Source organism: Mytilus galloprovincialis, chromosome 1 (genome assembly GCF_965363235.1).
Source record: "Mytilus galloprovincialis chromosome 1, xbMytGall1.hap1.1, whole genome shotgun sequence".
Taxonomy (NCBI): domain Eukaryota; kingdom Metazoa; phylum Mollusca; class Bivalvia; order Mytilida; family Mytilidae; genus Mytilus; species Mytilus galloprovincialis.
In genome coordinates this window covers 95,338,070-95,358,790 of record NC_134838.1, presented here as the reverse complement: position 1 = coordinate 95,358,790, position 20,721 = coordinate 95,338,070, and the positions used below count along the sequence as shown (strand labels likewise).

Here is a 20,721-nt window from a genome sequence, read left to right as displayed (position 1 = left end):
TAACTATCTTGTTTTAAAAACCACTAACAGTTATATTAAACAAGCAAATAAAGTACTTGATATATAGAGAACATGAGTTTATGGACTAAATATTTATCAAAAACTATTGGAAGATCAGTTAAACTTCTGTATTGTGAATATATGATCATTACCTTCCCTGTAACTCTGTTCTCTTTGAACAAGTATGGCTATATGCTCTCTGAACATGGAATGTACAAAATTCTCCTTGTTGTCTATAATATAAGCAGAACAGACATGTATTGTCATATTAAGACAAAAAGTGAAAGTGTATCAAATATTAAAATTACCAATTTAACAGGCAAACAAAAGCCTCAATTATATAAAGAGGGAAGAACTTTGATATATAAAGCAAATGATGAAGAATATGAAGTCTCTAAAAAAATTTATCACAGCATATTACTCAGTAAAACAATTGATCACTTGGTCTAATTTTTTCTTAAATTTTCTAAATGGGAAACAATTCAAAAGAGAAAATAAACATCCAGATTAAGTGTCAATCTGAATTCATAGCATGAGGATATTCCAACAGTTAAATTGTTACGAAAGATTCTAAGAAAACTTTTCCATTCATACATAACTTACTTATTTATGAAGTTAGAACAGTGTTTCCCTGTGCTCTTCCCTTTACCACTCATAGCAGCACATCTGCCAAAGTCTTTAGAGTAACCCATTAACATTATCTGTGCTTGATGATTTACAGTGAAGGCCATGTCGTTCTGAGCCTGAAAAAAAACTGAAACTAAGAATTGCTTACTGTCAAGTATTATTATTGGGAAACTAAATAAATAGAGTACATCAACATTATTTGTGATCCATGACTCAAGTACATTCAGGGGTCTAAGGATATTTCATTTTGCATTGTTCATGACATCAGGGTTTAGGATTCCTTCCTATTCTGTCTTGTCCATGAGATAAAAGATTTTGTAGATCTACCTTTTCTATATTTACCATTATATCATAATTTAGTAATCCTATCTTTTCAGCCTTGTCCATAAGATAAGGGTTGAATATTCCTACCTTTTCAGCCTTGTCCATAAGATTAGGGCTCAGTATTCCTACCTTTTAGCCTTGTCCATACAATGAGGGTTGAGCATTCCTACCTTTTCAGCCTTTTCCATAAGATTAGGGTTGAGTATTCCTACCTTTTCAGCTTTGTCCATTAGATTAGGGTTCAGTATTCCTACAACAGCAGTAACTTCATTCTTCCAATGTTGTTTGTAGACTTCACCAAATAGGAAAAAAGATATTGATTTATCACAATCCTGAAGGTCACTCAGTTTCCAGATACAATAGGTTTTACCCTGAAATTATGTTTGGCTTCTTAAATGTATTATACATATATTATGAATATTAAAGTCATATGAAACGAGTGAAAAATAATGTTTATCCAATTCTTGAACCAATGCATGTATATATCATAAACTTAGTCTTCTGTGCATGATTTTATCATTTTTTACGCAAAAAAATAGTATAATTGTCATTTTTTTTTCTATCTGTCTGTTAAGTTTTAAAAATATGGCAGCTCATTAAATGCCTTGTTTTGAAGACGAAGTTTACCGATTGACACCTTAGTGTCATTATTTATAGTAAACAATCAACAAAAAGCATGGGTATTGAGAACGTGTTTAACATGTACAATCAGGTACTTGTTTATTTTAATGACAGATTCATGCGTATTGCAATCACCAGATATTTACGAGGAGGGTCACACTGAGGTCACTATGCATACAGAAAATATGTCGGTGAATTGCTTCCTGGAAGCAAACAATTAAAACAAAGTAAACTCCTTCTAAATGTGGACAAATTAAAGAATTTTTTCAAAAAAAAAGTATATGTACATAAGTTATTTAATGAAAACTATCCATTTAGTTATAAAAGAGCATATGCATAATTTTTTTTAATTTGAGGTTTCATATGACTTTAACCTTCTTGGTTTGAACATATTTTTTTAATTCATGCAGTTAAGAATAGTTTATATACATAGATGAATTGATAACAAAAAGTCATCCAACATAATTTTAGCAAAGTACAAAATATTTTTTGTGAGTACTGTGGAATCATTATTATTTCTGGTATACAAAAATTTGTGGTTATAGGTGAAGATGAATTTCAATATTCAATGAAGTGCAAATTTCTATAGGCTTTATATGCCAACATTGGCAAAACCACAAAATCAAATTTTATCCCTACATCAATGTATATTAGGATTCTGACAAACTTATATAAGGTAACTTACGGTGGCTGACTGTCGTGGATCAGTCTTACTAACAATCACTCCTATTGTTACCCAATTGTCATGCTCAGAAACTCTTCTATCAATCTTAGAAATCTTCACTAACTTTCTATCTCTCATTCTGGATTTCATTTCTAAACTAGAAATTTTTGGATTTCTGCAAATAAAACATTTCATTCTGTAATCAACTAGTTTAAAATAAATGATTTACCACACAGAATTTTATTTTTTTGTGTAAATTCGGGTAGTTCTCGACTCAAGGTAAAGTGAAGTTTCACAAAATAAATTAACTAACCATCAAATACCCTAGTCAAAAGTTGAAATTGTTGATCTCAGAATGTTGTATTGAAAGTCTTTATCATAAATTCTTACTACAGGTTTCACATACACACCAGTATCCTTCTTTATTTTTAAAAACATGAGGTCAAAGTCAGAAAGATATCTACCAGATGGACACATACACCATACTAAAATTCCATAAACACAATATATAGTTGAACTATTATCTATATAGTATTTTAGAAACAGACCTATAAACCATGAAAACTTACCATTGATCAATGAACCATGAAAATGTTGTTAAGGTTAAATGAACCTGGTCTGACAGAGATGAATGATTTGCAATGATTCTATAACCACTGAACAATGACAATTAGGTCAAGTACCGATGACATATGACTGACCGAAAAATTTAGAAGATAAGGCATCTGTATACTAGATATGAATCATAGTCTGTTCTATCTTTTGAAATCTTAAATGTATATACTGAGTTAAATGCAGCTGCCAGATAAGCATTCCCTTTGTCTCAATTTCTGTCACATTATAATTAGTTGCAGTGAAAAAAAAATTAACATTTAAAATCAAACACCGACAATCACTCTTAATAAATGAAGTTTTTCCTAAAATTACTTAATAAAAAATTCTATCAGTAGACATTACATTCTATAAATTAAACTTACACGATCCTAATACCAGAAAAAGGATCTAATAAAGAGGGATCATCATTTTCTTTCGTTGATTTCTGATTACCAGTAGGTGAAGTTGATGGATTTGTAGGCAGTCCTTTTGGTTTCCCTTCAAATGACAAAATATTTCTTAAGATAATTTTTATTCAATTTGTTGTGATATATGAAAGAAACTCATAAAGCTATTTTGTTCTACATTGAAATTAATTTTTTGTTCGGGGGAAGGGGCATTGAACTGTAATTCTAATGAGATGGCATCATCCGAAAACCAGCTACCAGAAAAAACACCTCTTAAGTTTATCAAACAGACTTCTATAACAAACAAGGCCAAGGGGTTACCCCACTTTTTAGTCTTAGTAAATATAAATATCACTGAAACTTACAAAAAGGATTGCTATGAGTGTTTTTACTTTGTTTTTGCTACACAATAGCAAAATCTAACATACACGTTGGATAATAAATGACAGTTATTGGTCCTTATATTTAAAATCCATTTATGGGAGACCTTCTTTTATTGGATAAATAAATCTGTGTAAAACAAACTTAACATATAAAATATATATTTGATGATAAGTGGCAATATGTGAGGAATTCTAGCAATATTGATTTTATCACTGAATTCGAAAGAATGCAATATGCTGAATATCTTATTTTCTGATGGAATTCTTAAAAAAACATCTAGTTTATTTGACTGTTATCATATGAGATTTTTTATAAACTTTCATATGAAGGCGATTATCTTGCACATTTTTAAAATCACAAGATCTTTATTGTTGTTTTCATGAGATAACTTACAAGTAGATTTTTGTGCTTTCTTTCTCATTGCTTCTACCTCCTCTGATGTGACATTTGACTGTCTAACCTTCCCATGATCCTTTATCATTTTTCTAAGTTCTTGACCTTCATCAGTAAGGTTAACCTTGTCATCTGCAATTCAATTAAAAGTTGAATTTAAGGACAATACTATAAGATTTAACAGTATTTTGTCTATTCATATATATATTCATCAGTATTTTCATTTTCTGAAAATCTTTGAAAACTGCATTTTTTATGCGACAAATCAAATTCTATGTTCATATCCAGCAAATTAGTAGATTTCATACATGTAGGAATTTCTCACACAAATATTAATGGAAACAAACCTTCTTCCATAGGCTCCCAATCACTGTCATCATCACCAAACAAACTTTTCTCTAATGTCTTTCTGTCCATCAAGCATTCCTCAGATTTAGATCCATGTGTTCTATCCTCTAAACATTCCTCAGATGTAGATTCAGATGGCCCAAAAAAAGGGTTCTCATTATCTTCTGACAAACTCAGTCCTATCACAAAATAAAAATGTTAAATTAAAAAAGAAATGCGGACTTTTTGAAACTCCTTATCAATGCTTTTTAGCTTTATTAGCTTTATTTTCCAATTTGATTACTCTAGAAACAGAGAAAATTAATTTTGCTGTCCTTTATCAGTAATTGTACATGGTGCAATATATATATCTCTTCTTATCAGGAAACTTAAATTTTTTTACAAGAAATAAAAGCTTTATGTTCATCTTGATTAAAAGTAATGTATATGATCTTTATAAAGAATTATTTTTCAATAGATAAACTCACTAGGTTTTGCTGATGATGTTGGACTGCATATTCCACTAGGCACCATAGATTTCTCAATTAGTTTATCTGATCCAGTATTTTTTGAGTTAGCACCCTTTGATTCAGAATCATTTGATCTCCTATCCTTAAGTTCAGGTTTATTTGATGTAACTGCTGATTTCAAATGGTTAAAATCTGAAGCAGCGCTTTTTAGTTTTTTCTTCATATTCATTTTATCTGCACTATCTAGAATTTCACCACTTGAGAATTTTCTTGCTGGTTTTAGACTATGATCCCTGCTCAAACTTTCCCTTTCTCTAAGAGATTTTAGATCCATACTATCATCTTTCTCAATTTTCATCTTTTTTCCATTACTTCCTACATCCTTTAGACTGTGAATGGTTTTATGTTTTGAATCATCCAGCTTTTTTGCAACTTGTTTAGTACTAGATGAACTGTGCTTAGAACTAATTATTTCTTTGCCACATTCAGACAGTCTTGTATCTTGCTTAGCACTAGGTGACTTGTGTTTTGAACTGGTAGATTTTTTGCCACATTCAGAGAGTTTTGTATCTTGTCTAGCACTAGGTGATTTGTGTTTAAAACTGATGGTCTCTTTGCCACATTCTGACAGTCTTGTATCTTGCTTAGAACTGGGTGACTTGTGTTTTGAAGTTCTGTTTTTATGTGAATCTTTAGGAGTTGTTGATTTTGTTTTTGCCAGTCTGTTCTGTAATTCTTGCATCTTTCTTTGCATTTCAAGTAATTCAGCTGAAATTATAATTATTTAAAACATATTTTTCATCAGTTAAAATTAAATTAGAGTATGTGTGCATAGGACTGGTACCAAGCCTTGCATGCACTATCATGATTATCACATTTCAATATTATGTGAACAATGAATTTTTTCCTCAAAACTCTAATTTGGCATACATATTATACAATTCACTTAATAATGAGCATTTTGTCATGTCATGGCATTTTATAGCTTACTATCTGGTATGGCATTTCGTTGTATAGTTATTAACATCTTTGTCATTTATTCTCTGGTGGATATAGTGGTCTAATTGTCAATCATACAACATCTTTTATCTATTATATATGTGTGCCCATTTTCATGTCGATGTGACCACAAACTTAAATTTAATTCATCACATTAGAGTGGGGTGCTCATTTTCGCCATATCTTTCCATGTTTTCTACAGTTTATGTTCAGGTCTATATGTTTTTGAAGTATATTGATATTTTTATATGAAGATAACTTCAAATGCAAAACATTCCTAAGCTTGAAAACATGTTTGTTTGAAAATAATCATCTGTAAAGTTAGATTAAAGGGTGTTTGAAATTTCCTGATGTTTTGTCAATGGGGGACACATATTCGTCGTTTTTACACATCTATTTAAAACCAAATAACTGCAGCTTTATATAATGTTTATCAAATAAATTTCATTATAGATGAACAGCAGACATTTCAAAGGTGTAAAAAACAGAAATTTAGGCCAATCAGTCAAAAAATTACTAAGAAAACATTCTTTGAAAATCCTGTTTTTCATTCAGGAAATTGACCGAATATTGTTGTCCGTTTTTCGGCCCTTTTGCAGTAAATGCCGTTATTTTGTTTAAGTTTAAAAAATAATCATATTTGTTATAAAATCATAATTTATCGGCACATTTCTTCCATTTCAGCCATCCTTTGAAGTTTTTACACCCCAAAATCATAAAACGGCGAAATTGTGTCCTCGGCGAATATGAGCCCCCCACTCTATTATGTTCATTGCACCTTAAAAGTCTGGTCTAAACCTTAATTTGGCATATTTTATATATTTTATGTAAAATTATAGATTATTTAAAATTTTGATTTATAGTAAGACTTATAAAAACCTTGAATGTTGTCAACTTCAACAGATTTCTCCAGTACATCTTGATCTCCATCGTCAGTCTCACAATCTTGATCCTCATCATTCCCACAATCTTGACCTCCATCATCACTCTCATGACCTTGATCCTCAGTACCATTTCCAACTACAAATTACAAAGATAGGTCAAAAAGAAACATAAAATATTTGGATGGGTTAAACATAGTTATGAACCAAAAATTTTATGGACAAGACAAATAAAGAAAAAAAACAACAAAGATCTATACAATATCATCTAAGTAAAAAAGTCTAGTCACATAGTCTCAACCATTATTAATTTAATTCAAAATATCTGTACTCACAAGAAAGATTGTCAGTTTCATTCATACATTTGTGGATTTCTCCAATAACATACAAATCCAGGCACAATTTCCAGGCCAAGTGTGATTTATCACACAGCTTGCAGTATAACAATATTCAAATATTTCATATGGTAAAATTGTACAAAATTTCACAATAGGAACTAGGGGCTCTTAAGAGACTGTGTCACTCACCTTGGTATATGGGCATATCAAACAAAGGACACTCTCCAACATTGTAGAAGAGAATAGACCATTGATGACAAAAATCACTATTTTGTGGATCGTGTATAACTGATCTTTTAATCTGTTTAGTTTCTTTGACTTATTGATAGATCTTGCCTTGCTGATCATTTTTGTGAGTTAGAGTTTATTTATCTATCAAAATGAGACATAACAGAAAAAAGTTTCTCTCTAAATATCATTGTTTTCAGGGCCAGGTGAGCTTATAAAAGGGGACTATACCAATGGAGGAAAGATAGTTATAAACCAAATTTTCAGATGCTTGTGCTATGAAATTCATTGCAAATCGAAGTTTGATAACTTACTTTCCGATTTGTCTTGTGTTTTCTGTTTGGATTCATTACATTCTTTTGACCATGGATCATTTTTTTCATTATTATCAGATTGCTCAGTTTCAGTTCCAGCATGTTTTTCTGATTTAACAACAGATTTCTCCTGGCTATCACATTGTTCTAGAAATGAAGTGATTTCTTTATTAGACTGTTGTGTAACTTTAGTTCCTATGTCTGTCTTTACTTCAGTCTCATCTTCACTATCTGACTGTTCAAGGAATGCAGTAATCTCATCTATATCACAACCATCATCAATATTATCTGAAAGTAAATGATGGAAAGGTCCTGTACAACCACCTTAAGTGACCAATATAGAATTATAAATTTATAATACCTGTATGTAGCCTGTTATGCAATCTTTAGCAGAGCAGCATTTCTAAGTAAAACGGTTAACTTTTAAACCTCCATTAAAATATTGCATTTGAGGAATGCTTCATCAAATTGATTAATTTGTATGCAAAATCAAGCAAACACATAATTTTACTTGATCTTGATAAACTTGTGCACTCTATTTTGACGATTAACAAATTGGACAACCACGATGACAACAAAAGCAAATGCTTTTTAAAACCTCTATTTTTCACTATTAATTTTTCATATTGTAAAAATTAGCACTTTTTTTCTCTTTGAATACCTGTTTATCTAAAATGAATTCTTAATATTAATCATTATTCTTGCTGTTTTTCCTCTTATAGTGGGTTGTTGTCCAACACATTCTCTTTTTCCATTCTCCATTTTTTTTAATCATCATCAACTACTGAAGAGTAATCTCGAAAATCTTGGCACATAATATTTTCAATCATAAAATGAAATTCATTCATCTCCATACATGTCAATGATTTTTTCATCTTCTATGTACTTTTCTTTGAGGTATGTAGTGATTTGACAACTTTTTAATCTGTTTTTGTACTGTTTTATGGCAACACTCCTTTTGCGCCAATTACTGTTTTTCAGGGGTATCATTTGCGCCAAATTTTTTTTTCCAAATGTATCAATTGCGCCAGTTTTCGGAACTCATTTGCGCCAATTTACCTGAACACATATCGATCGTACATATTAAAGATTAATATATATTTAAGTATCATTTTTGTCTGAGTGGAAATCTTGCACATATACATGAGACAGACCCACAAAAGTTAGAGCGTCAAATACTACGAACAGCATGCATATGTTCTGAGCTATTCCACCACGAAGAGAATCATCTACAGAAAAATGACTTGAAGTGCATAAGACAGTCTATGTACAGAGAGAGAAGATAACTAGCTGTACCCTGCCCAACCAAAAAGTTCAGTAGAATTTCAAGAAATTTTAAGTGAGGAAGAGTGATCACAAATAAAGAAGAAGAGTTTGTTTTAGTAAATTATATTGAAAGTGGCATTGTTATTCTCGGTGGTGAAGCTAACTTGAAATTTCTTTGTATGCGGGGCAGATGATGTTTTTGCTGATGGAACATTTAAGGGTTGTCCGAAGTATTTCCAGCAATTGTATACAATACATGGATTCAGGAATGGACATTTAATTTATATTCCACTTTTAGATTGCCTTTTGCCTTCCAAATCAGGAAACTGTTTCTTTGTTTGAGGAATGTTTTTCTTTAAATTGGCGCGATCGTATATTCTATTTTTGGCGCAAATGATACCATGTAATTTTTAAACAGGTGGCGCAAACGTAGCATTAGAGAAAAAAAGTTGTGGCGCAAAAGGACGCATTTTTGGCGCAAACGGATCTCTCCCCTGTTTTATATTGTCTGTATATACAGTACGGGTAGGGACTTATTTTTATGGATGTCTTAATCTGTCTAGATGTCAGACTGGTCGGACAGTTGTCCCAGTGTAATAAACACCTGCTGTGCAATATCCAAGTGGAAGGTCGTAAATCAATCTGTACCAGCTTGATTAGAATTAAATTTTACCTGTACAGATATATTAGTATTTATGGAGGATAGATAAATATAAAATATTGTTTTGTATTCAAAGAGAAAGAATTAAAATCAAAATTAAATATAAGAATCAAAATTAAAATTAAATATAATTTTATTTTTTTTATAATTTGAAAATGAAATAAAGACGATTTTTAACAATATACTGTGTTGCCAATTATTTCAATAGTTTTGTGCCAATACACTATTTTGTATTTGTATTTGTAAACCGTAAATATTTCATCTAATTCAAAATAATAAGCCTAATAACAACCAAGACTGTTTTCAATAGAAGTTTAAATCAAATTGTTGAGACTTCAATCCCGTAAATTATACGAGTTTTCGTTGATGGTTATATTATTTCCCCCTTTTAACGTCCTGTTCCTTTATATGTTATTATTAGAAACTCAATTTTAAGTATAAGGCCAACATATCGTATTTATAAAATATGTATAGGCATTGTGAATTAAGTTATTTTCCTTTTGATACAATTCCCGTCGGAGCCTCTACATCTATTCACACCTGTCAATCATTTCTCGCAAGTAAAACATTTTGGTCAGACAGATCACTTGTGCTTTCTATTTTGACATATTTCCCGTTAATCTCTTTCAAAGTCAAACAATTGGTTTCTTTTAATACAATATTTATAACGCTGAGATCATATTTCGATTCCTATATTTTATTTTTTTTGAATTGTTGACACTCGAGATAATGCCTTTCTATTTTCATGTCTGAAATTATTTTATGAAAATCGCCGGTGTTATAAATATATTTTATGAATTGTATCAAATCGATACACGAAAATCAAAGTTTAACCTTATAAAGTTTATTGAATAAATGCACATTTATACCCCAATGGGGTTGAAGGCTAGTCGTACTAGTCGTGATCACATCTGTCTTTACTTTTTCGTCGTACTTCTAGTCATTCTAAAGCTCGCGCAGTCAGTATGATTTTTTAAATCGATGTTGTATTATTTCCGAAGTTTAAAGGAGGTCTCCAAATAGATTATTTAAATGGGAATCCGGGAAATGACTGATAAAAATAAAACAAAAAATAGTTAAAGAAGACTAAATCTTGTTTTGTTTATACATGTATGTAAATCGATTAAATTTCTATTCTGGTAAATCGATCAAGAGCCTCAAAACTAAAGCACAATACTGTCAATCATTCCACATCAAATTTAATCATGAATGGATTTTCCCACGGTCGTTCAGTAAGGTCACCTGTGTTTACTGTTACGACATTTCCCGCCATATAAAAATCTCGTGCAGTGGACAAAATCGATCTTTAATATCTTTTATTAGCATTCAATATTATTGTGAGTGGAGTCAAGTTAAAGTTCAACCACGTGCACACGCTGTTGATCACTGATATGTGTATCATGGAATTTTTTAGATTGCTATAAAAAATATAACATACAAGTTTCCTTTTTTACATGGAAACATGAGTGTGCGTAAATTAATATTATGCAATTAAGTTCGGGATTTCGGGATTTACCCTTTCGGGATCTGGGAATTCTTTTTTCGCGATGTTGGGATTTAAATTTATTTAAATTCGGGACCTTGGGACTTCGTGTTTTTAAGCCCGGGATTTCGAGATCCGGACCCCTTTTACCCCCTACACCCAAATGCAGATCAATTATATTAATTTAGCATAATGAACAAACACAGAAATCTTAAAATAAACTTATGCCCGGGAAGAATCAATATTTTCTTCTAGTGTTATTATTTGCGTTCTATTTTAGTTATACATCTCCAACTTTCGGACAATATTTGTTTACAGTAAAAAGTAATCAAAGCCTTAAAGGCTGTAAAAGCAATTGCTGCCATGTTAATGTTTGGGGACTTTTATTTTTCATCCACATATATACAAGAATTAAACCTGACATGAGTGTTGTCTAGTTAAAAGTAAGAAGGTTTTAACTTTATATAAATAAAAGACTTTAGCAGAAAGTCATTTTTAATATGTTTTATATTTCAAAAGGAGACAACACGTTTACCAGGCTAAAGTTGGGGTCAAATATACATGTGCTGAAACATATAATTCAAAAAGAAATCATCATGGATTATCCCCTGGTAGTGTTTGTAACTTCCTTGGCAATAATTTCCTTTATTGATTTAATTTTAACAATTTTCATTATTAATTTATATTTAACCATTAACACAAATGATTAAGTTAAAACATTTCAACTTTCCAGACGCAAATGTTAAAAAACGGGAAAGAAATAAATATCTTACAAGACATAAACATGTAAAGAATAAATGTATATTTCAGCTTAATAAAAATATTTTCATAATGTTACTTTGTCATCATTTTTAAAACCAAGTTCCAAACATTATTGCTCAGTTGATATGTGTCCTTCTGATGCGGTACGAGCACAGGCACTTGTTTCTATCCATAGGAAGGTCGATTATCCATATAAATAGTTTTATATGGATAGTCGACCTTCCTATGGATAGAAACAAGTGCATGTGGGTACGAGATAACTACAATTCTCATGCAATCCCGAAAAGGGGGGTCATCACAGACAAACATGACATTAAATCGTTATCACTGAACTAGTATATATATTGTATAGGGCCAGCTGAAGGACGCCTCCGGGTGCGGGAATTTTTCGCTGCATTGAAGACCTGTTGGTGACCTTAATTCTGCTGTTGTATGTTTTTCTATGGTCGGGTTGTTGTCTCTTTGACAAATTCCCCATTTCCATTCTCAATTTTATTATACGAACAAGAACAAACAGCTCTAAGTTGCTTTGATATTTATCAATTTTCAGGAAACATTGTGAAACATGATCTTCAATATTTCGAAAACATGTGAAATAAAATTGCTAACACGGTGGACCGTCGAGTGTCAACAAACGTAGTAGACTTGTTCACTGAAAAGACGAGGATAATGGTTTCATCTGACATTTGTTATGCAAACCCAGTTTTGATCATGATATTTAAAAAGACGTTCTTTTTTTCAATCTATGTATTAATAAACTAGAAAATTCCAAATTGTAAATATCTCTTCATCTGGACCGACTTGGCATCTACTACGTTTGGACGGGTCCATTTCATTAGTAAGGTGATCGATAAATATTACGGAGTTTTGACATAAGGAAAACGAATTTATTGTTATGTGTTTTCAACAAGGGTTTCGTTCCGCTAAATTATTTGCGCAAATAAAGTTTGTCTATTTTTAGATTACAGGTAATAATTTGACACTACGCATTAACCAGTGTAGTGTAGTGATTTTGATTTTACGATAAATGTATGAATGAACGATAATTTTATGAATGAACAAGAGCACCTGACCTCTTAAAGAAACACAAATTAAACATAAAAAAACGTATTTATTAGGAGATAATTCAGTTAAATTTTCAATACTAAATCAACAACTGAAATGAATCCATATTTTGTTGAAACATCGTACGAACGGCGGAAAACGGAATCGCATTTATAAAAATGTACTTTTTTTCACTCGGACTTCTATGTTATTTGATAGTCAAACGGTTGACCCTTTAAATACAAAAATACATCTACAAGAACATATTCTGAAACTTCTTAAATCCACTAACTTTTTTTTAAAGTTTCAAGCTATGTATTGCATTAGAAAACATACATAGGTGTTAAAGAATGACTGACCAGGAGCCTGTTTAACAAAATACTATGGCTTGATCTGGGCGGAGTCTCTGATCTGGGTCACAAAGATGGCCATACGCGACGGCATAAAAGCAATTGCTTTAAAAACTACAAAGAATCATCAAGCTACTAGTAATATACAAGTATTGCTCACTGTAATTATTTTCATCTCGGAACTGACCCAACACTGACTGAATATTAAATACAAATTATAGAAATATTTTGCATGTGACCGCGTCAAACTAAAACGTATGCAGCAGCACTTGAGACAGCATTCTGCTAATCAATGGATTTACGTGGAAAATAAATCAGTAAAACAAAAATAACCGTAAGCTTCAAGAAATAGAATACATGTAAAAATATATATGTTTAAAAAATTTATGCAAACAAATAAGAAAAAGATACAAAAAAAAACAAACGAAAAGGAACATAAAATAAAAATAATTTTGAGGAACAAAGAAAATAAATATATAAAAGAAATATAAAAACCATAATTAACAAAAATAGGCTATTTTTATTAAAACAAAGTTTTCTCCAGTACTTCACCTGTAAAAATATTTTATGTCAATACGATGTAGAACTAATATAATCAATAAAGTGACTGAAAGGTTAAAATTACAGGTAACCTGATTCTGAAATCAGTGAACCGTAATTCTAGCAACACGGATTAAGATGAAAGGACCATTCACACCTGGATCTGTTGATTAATGACCATACTACCTACCATAAAAATGTCGGATTATTCATATCCGACTAGACGGATTAAGACATCCATAAAAATAAGTCCCTACCCGTACTGTACCTTGAGAGTTGCTGTTTTTAGCATCAACTGGTTCTTCTTCTAAGTCAGAATCCTCTAAAAGTGCTGTTAAAGCATCTAGGTCACATTCTTCTGGAAAGCAAAATGTAGAATAGTTGTTCAACTGAAGTTTACAATCAGCTTTATAAAAAAAAAGATGTGATATGATTGCAATTGAGACAACTTGTAAATAAACGAAAGTTTTGGAAAAGCCCTCATAAAAATATTAGGCTTTGTACGTAAACCGTCATCTCCTACCTTTCTATTCATAGTTTTAACAACTTTTGTATCAAGAGTTTTTATATTTCTTGATACATCCACAATGTATGTTATCTACTGAATGAGGAAATATGGTTTTATGACATTATGGTAACAGCTAATTTTTTCCTTTATCATACTCTACTTTTAAACATTGCTAAAAAGACTAGTGTTTTAGGAAAGGCAACAAATAAACCCATGATGAATTAACATAATCAACGTGCAATATGTACTGAACAAAAAAGCTGTGATGATTAATGGATACTTATTAGTTTCAAAGTAACTTTGTAGTCATTCTTCTGAGATCATGTTTATACATTCATTTTTATTGAAGTATTTTTAATTGTTTTTCATTGTTCTTGTTGTCATGCCATGACTAGACAATTTAGGATTGAAATTGGCTATCAGGGTATAAATGTTAAACAGGAAGTAAAAGTAGAGTATTGCAACTTTTCCTCTACTTCAAGTAGGCCAGTAGTACATTGTAGGTCTTCTAAAATCTTCTTTTCAGACTTTTATACCATTTTATATAATTACAAATATAGGTAAATGCATCATACCATCCATTTGACAGATTTTCTTTTCCTAATATAACTTCTGAATCTGAAAAATATAAAAAATTATTTGATTTTATTTCAATATCATGGATCCAAGTCCACTGAGTCAACAAATGATGTGAACAAACTTGATGGACAAATTTGCCATTTTTATCAAACAAAACAAAAGATTAAAAACTTTAAAGGAAAAAATTATATGAACAATAAATGACCTTTAAAAAGTTTCAATACTAGGGATACATTGTAAGCATGTGAATATGTTATAGAATTATATAAGTCTTTATTAAGATTTCAGACCTTCCTGTCTTAATCTAGATCAACAATTCTTGCCAAACACAGTTCCAACTCCCATTTTGCAAGATGGCAAGCAGAGAATTCCTACCCAGCTGAATTTTACATGGACAAATAACACTGTCCTAATATAATTGAATCTATCAAAAATATATATGGATGAATTCAAATTTTAGATAGATGAAATTGCAAAAAATAAAAACTTGGTCTTTTAACAAAAATGGCAAGACAAATACCTACAGTACACACAGAGAGTACTGATTCTCATACTCCAAACACTGTGTTAAAACATGGTGTAAAATAAAGTTTACATTTCCACATACATAGCATGCACCAAAAATTACTGTTATTGTCATTTGATATGAAATATTTGTCATGAAGGTACCCCCATTACAACCTTCTATAATAAACCCAATACAAATAAATTCAAACATTTCAGTGTTCACATCAAACAAAACAATAGTGAACACAGTGTTGAGAGTGCTGAATTAACCAGTTTTTACGGAAATTCCAATTTCAATTCTTCTAATATTTAACATATCTAATATTCCTTTCTTTCTGCAACTGCATGGTCTTTAATTTTTAATCAAAATATATGACAGAGCCTTATTTAGCAGGGGAGGCACATGCTCCCCAAGGGGTGGGTCTTTTCACTATCAAACACCACAGTACACCCCAAAAACCACCAACCACTGAGAAAAAATGCGATATTATACAATAAAACGAAAAAACAATTTATGTATAATTTAATCAATTTTTAGATTTTTATGGGCATCATTTTTATGTTAAAATCGATAATCAATATAAGGAAAAACGTCTCCGGATTCATCACTTTCTGTGTGTTATTAAAATAATAAAATTTAAATATATTCATAATTAGTAATCAGTTCAAGTATCCTCGACCTCTGTTCTCGGTCAGATTTTGATATTTGTCTCTTTTCTTATTATTGGTACAACTATTTTATAGAAGAGATAGAAGAAAAAAAAAATGAAAAAAAAATATATTTGAGGTGTCCATGGGGGTCTGCAGAGTTCAATCTTCTGATTTGTTGAATTAATAACTTGAATATTATATTTAAGTCTCATTTATAACGATAATAGACAAAACAATAAACTTTTGGGGTGTTCGGTGGTGAAAAGACCTCCCGCTCCCCAAGTCCACTTCAGAAACAATGATCCGCACGACTCCACCCCCCACCCCATTACCGTCCAGGGATCTCCATGGATGAAAATTGAATGATGGAGGAATTTTCACCATCACAAACTGTGTTTACGCCGTACAGTGTAGCATGATCGAAAGTATTTCATTCCTCCATGTAAGGAATGGTGAACATGCTAATTCATTGCTTATTTAAATCATATTTTTTTTTAATTTTCATTATAGAAGTATCAATATTTTCATTAATTGCCGTTTGTTTGTAACCATTCAAATGCCAAGCCTTCATGCTCCCCCCTTAGTTGAGAATAACCAAAAACTGTCATGAAGGTCCCTATTTAGTTTTCTTGCTATTTTTGGTAATTGCTATGGGGGTTAAAAATCATGTGGAGCTTATTTTTCACGGACAATGTCAAATTCAAAAGTCATGAACCCATCACTGGTATGGCTGATTTGCAGCAACAACAAAACGATTCATACAGGTTATGTAAAAGGTTGAAGAGATTTGTAAAGCAAACGTTGACAAATGAAAAGGTTTTTAATGACTTTATCTAGCAAATTGATGCTGTGCAACATGCATATTTCAAGTTAACTCGAATGATTCAGGTCCTCTATCGGTCAGTGTCCTCTCGATGTAGCGATAGATAGCGAGTCAGAATATAACGACTGGATTATTCGGGTTAATTTTGAGTCTGAATATAAACCGGAAATGCGGATGTATCAATTTGATTGTAAACTATGAAATGAACTCGGACGGAATTACCAAAAGATATTTCTTCACAGTAAATATTTAAGTTTTTACTTTTTAACTTTTAAAGTACATTGTACAAAATGTACATGCATATGTAATTCTGTATTATCGTCACAGCAGTACTTGAGTTATTTGCGATGAAAGAATATTATGGGGACAAAGTCCCCAATAACAGTAGAAAAATCAATAAAATTAAAAAATTGAAGAAAAAAAACGGGGGCAGGAGGATTTGTTTTTGATTGGTTATTTATTTTTGTAAACTAAGAGGACAGCTTATTCATTTTCTGCACTATTGAAGCAAGATTTTTCATTTTCATTAAAAGCAAGGGACTGATTATTCATTTTCACAACTATATTTATGATATTCGAAAACATCCAATTTTTAAATGATTTGTTTATTATAAATAATACATGTATAGTCGAGTCATTATGTACCATTTAATCAGATCTAGAGTTAATCATCATCCTCTGCAGAAATGAATCTTTTATATTCCCAACTGCATATACATGTATTGCATACATACATAGTATTAAAGTTTTGTTGTAACTAGCTTTTTTTAAAAGTATTGGCCAAGATATTTCGCTGAGCAGTGCGAGGCAAAATTTTTTTTTAAAGTATTTTGGAGCCATTGAAGGCCCATGCAAGAAGCTATAGAACAAATGATGCAAAATCATGCTTTCTGGCCTGGGTGTTCCAAACCCTTTCATTATTTGAAAATATATTTAAAAGATATTTATATTTTTATTGTTAAAAAAATTGGGAAGTGTTTCCCGATTTTTTTGGGGAAAAAAGATGAATTTATGAAGAATCTGGTGCCATCTCATACTTTCGATTAGACCTAGCTGCTGAGTTATTTATTTTCAATACATTGCAAGTCAGGTAATATATTTTCAAAATACCACAGAACAAACCATTTATTTTTGTGATTATCAAGGCTGAGTTATTTATTTTCAAAATCCTCCTTTGCTGAAACTTAGTTGTATAATTCGATAAATGAATCGTTTATCTTCAGATAGTATTCTCCTGTCTGGTTTGTTGATCTACCTGTACAAGCTCAGGTACAAGTGACTAGCGATCGGTTATCCGTCAGGAGTTAGAACTGTATTGGATTATAATATAAAAAAAGCCTAAGGGTTATGCAATTGCATGCATTTGATTATAATTGCTAAATAAATGGCGTCAGCTATAAAAAAAAACAATAGCAGTTTTGAACGATGGCGGAAGACAATTTAACGATTGCACGAGTCATTTGACGATGGTGGGGCGCCATCATACACCTTATCGCTATTTGTCCGTCATTACTGAATATCACACATGTTACCCTAAATTTTTGACGTTACAAAACAAAATATCTGACGCCAAAATGGAAAAGTGATTGTTGTATGCGTCAAAAGTTCAAGCTGCCGGGTAAGCCGTGATTAGCGATAAGGTGTATTAAACAGGCCATGGAGATCCCTGACCGTCCACACTCACATATATACAAATGTACATCTCTAAATAAATTTTTAATTTTGGTCTTATGGTGCTTCCCCACCCACCCCAGCATCAAGGCTTGGGATACACCCCTGTTTGATATTTCATTTTTATAGGCAAATATTTAGGTTTTCAGAATAGATTTTCTCAAGTGGCACCTGACTCATTTTTATAAAAGACCCAATCCTGTTGTTTATAAGGCCAAAATAAATTAATAGTGTGTTTCCGGTTTCCCGACCCTACCTCCGTTTCTGACGCCGACCCTAAATATTTTATTGACAAAAATAAAAAAAAATATGAAAAATCTGGATTTTTCGGTCTGTCCGGATCCGACTATTTGTTTAGAAAACTACAGATCTTCAAAACGTTTGATAGCAACGACCAATATGGATAAGTTAAGCGTTTCAAAAACCAAGATTTTAAATAAACAAGCATGGCTTTTCGACAACCGTGCAGCGTATTTAATAGCTGTCAAATATGCAAAATGTGATCACATGTTTGCAAATATAATGACATCAATATGAATTCCGGATAATTACAATATGATGAATGTTTTTAAAGAACAACATGATGGACCTATAGACGAAAAAAAAGTTTTATGACATACGAAAACATATGACAAGACGATAATTGACAAATAATTTTAAGAGTAAAATGACATTAATTTACTGCTAAAATCAATCTAGCTTTTGTTGTAAAAAATGCTCTTACGAATGTTGTAAAAAATTGTTCTCAGACGCAACATAACGGCTGTTAATGCTTTTGGGGATTTGACAGTTGGAGTTAATGATGACAAGAGGCAGACAATGTGTACCGAGAAATAGAAAGCTTTCCCCAGTAGGCAGACATGGTGTATGATTCATGTTCATTTATAAATGAATCTGCCCCTGCACCATGTCTACTTTTATTTTTTAAAATTTTCTCTGGCTGGCCCACAACAATTTATACCAGAGAAGGGAAAAAAATCATGCCCTATTAATATCTTCAATTTCTTTCCATGTATTAAATATAAAGACAAAGATTCTCACTTTTCTCAAAACCTGAAATTTTAATATTGTCAGAACCCCACTCCTCAAGATTAAATTCTGTCACACATCAAAACACATCTATTTATCAAATAAAGAGGGTGGAAGAGTATTACCCCAAAAAAATCATAAGCCGCTGCTTAGCATCAATTTACAGTGATTCTACTACTAAAAAAAGGGGGTAGGAGTCTGTTCCCACATGTATGCCCTGTGTGTCATTTACATTGTTAGGTTCAACGAGGCCAAACAATAATACCTTGCCAGATTTTTCACTGCCTTTTTTGCTTTAAGATATTAATTGGCAAGAACATATTCCTATTACGGCCCATGAAATTCGTAAGTTTATTTTTATATTTCTTATATTTTTTACAGAAAATTAAAAAACCTGTAGATTTAATTAAGTACTAATAAATATCAAAGAAGCATGCAGGCACATCAAATGATTTCATTTTGAATCTTTTTCTGCTGTCATCGATAGAAAAAAATAAAAAGTTTTCATAAAATAAAATGTTTTACCTACCTACCCTACCTAATTTTTTTCGGGGTGAAATAGGAAACACACTATTTATTTTGGCCTAAAGTATGTTTTATAAATTGATCTTACAAAAACCTGATTTGCGATCATGTATCACTTTCAGACCAAACTTTTTGGATAAATTATTTCGGTTTGTTTACAATTTTTGCCGCCAAAGTTATGAGAAGGTAAATCCAATATTTTGTAATTTTCGTATATAAGTTTCAAGGGAGAAAGCGGTGTTTCTATATACATATATCTATTTCAATTAACTATTATGAAACTGACAATTATTTTGATAAAAAAACCGGATTTACGAAGTACGAAAATATCATTTGCAGACGCCATATTTTTTAACTGCCAGCTGCAATAATTTTGCCAAATGAAGAGTCAGAAAATAAATGTAAATTTTACGATCACATTGAGATGACACACTGTAAATGTTAAAAAAACATTGTAGATAAGTTAGCCATGGTAGTGTGGAACATGTTGTTCATTAAATGATTCGACAATTCTTCAGTAAAAGATATGAGGTAGGTTGGCAACAAAAATCAAAATAAAGATCAAGTTTCACTTTCATTTTAAGCCATAAGAGATCATAAGAGAAAATAGAATAATTTTCTACATCATAATGCCATACAATTCGACAAGGCTATAACACAATCTTTTTATATAGGGTTCAATGAATGTGGGTAAAGACTACAGTAGTCAGTACATGTGTTGCATGTGGGTTACCATCAGGGGTCGAAATTA

General features: G+C 31.4%; 2 protein-coding genes across 6 annotated transcripts in view; one reads left to right on the top strand and one right to left on the bottom strand.

Annotated features, from left to right (window-relative positions):
- The window catches only part of LOC143045702 (protein MCM10 homolog), a 50,342-nt gene extending 30,186 nt beyond the window's left edge, over positions 1-20,156 (bottom strand). The window contains exons 1-13 of one of the 2 annotated variants that reach the window (XM_076218412.1): positions 20,059-20,156; positions 14,761-14,803; positions 13,946-14,035; positions 7,572-7,859; positions 6,690-6,830; positions 4,830-5,579; positions 4,362-4,541; positions 4,015-4,146; positions 3,214-3,328; positions 2,258-2,411; positions 1,164-1,322; positions 604-743; positions 153-233 (exon numbers count right to left, since the gene is read on the bottom strand). In XM_076218412.1, the coding sequence (XP_076074527.1) occupies positions 153-233; positions 604-743; positions 1,164-1,322; positions 2,258-2,411; positions 3,214-3,328; positions 4,015-4,146; positions 4,362-4,541; positions 4,830-5,579; positions 6,690-6,830; positions 7,572-7,859; positions 13,946-14,035; positions 14,761-14,767 (2,237 nt within the window). In that variant the 5' untranslated portion in view covers positions 14,768-14,803; positions 20,059-20,156. The remainder of the gene's footprint in view (positions 1-152; positions 234-603; positions 744-1,163; positions 1,323-2,257; positions 2,412-3,213; positions 3,329-4,014; positions 4,147-4,361; positions 4,542-4,829; positions 5,580-6,689; positions 6,831-7,571; positions 7,860-13,945; positions 14,036-14,760; positions 14,804-20,058) is intronic. The other variant, XM_076218421.1, reaches the window with a different exon arrangement.
- A 135-nt stretch (positions 20,157-20,291) lies between these two features.
- The window catches only part of LOC143045686 (regulator of nonsense transcripts 2-like), a 66,062-nt gene continuing 65,632 nt past the window's right edge, over positions 20,292-20,721 (top strand). For 2 of the 4 annotated variants that reach the window (XM_076218376.1, XM_076218392.1), the window contains exon 1: positions 20,304-20,501. The gene's annotated coding sequence lies outside the window, so the exon portion shown is untranslated. Of the gene's footprint in view, positions 20,502-20,721 lie in introns of all 4 variants that reach the window. The other 2 variants (XM_076218382.1, XM_076218402.1) reach the window with 2 other exon arrangements.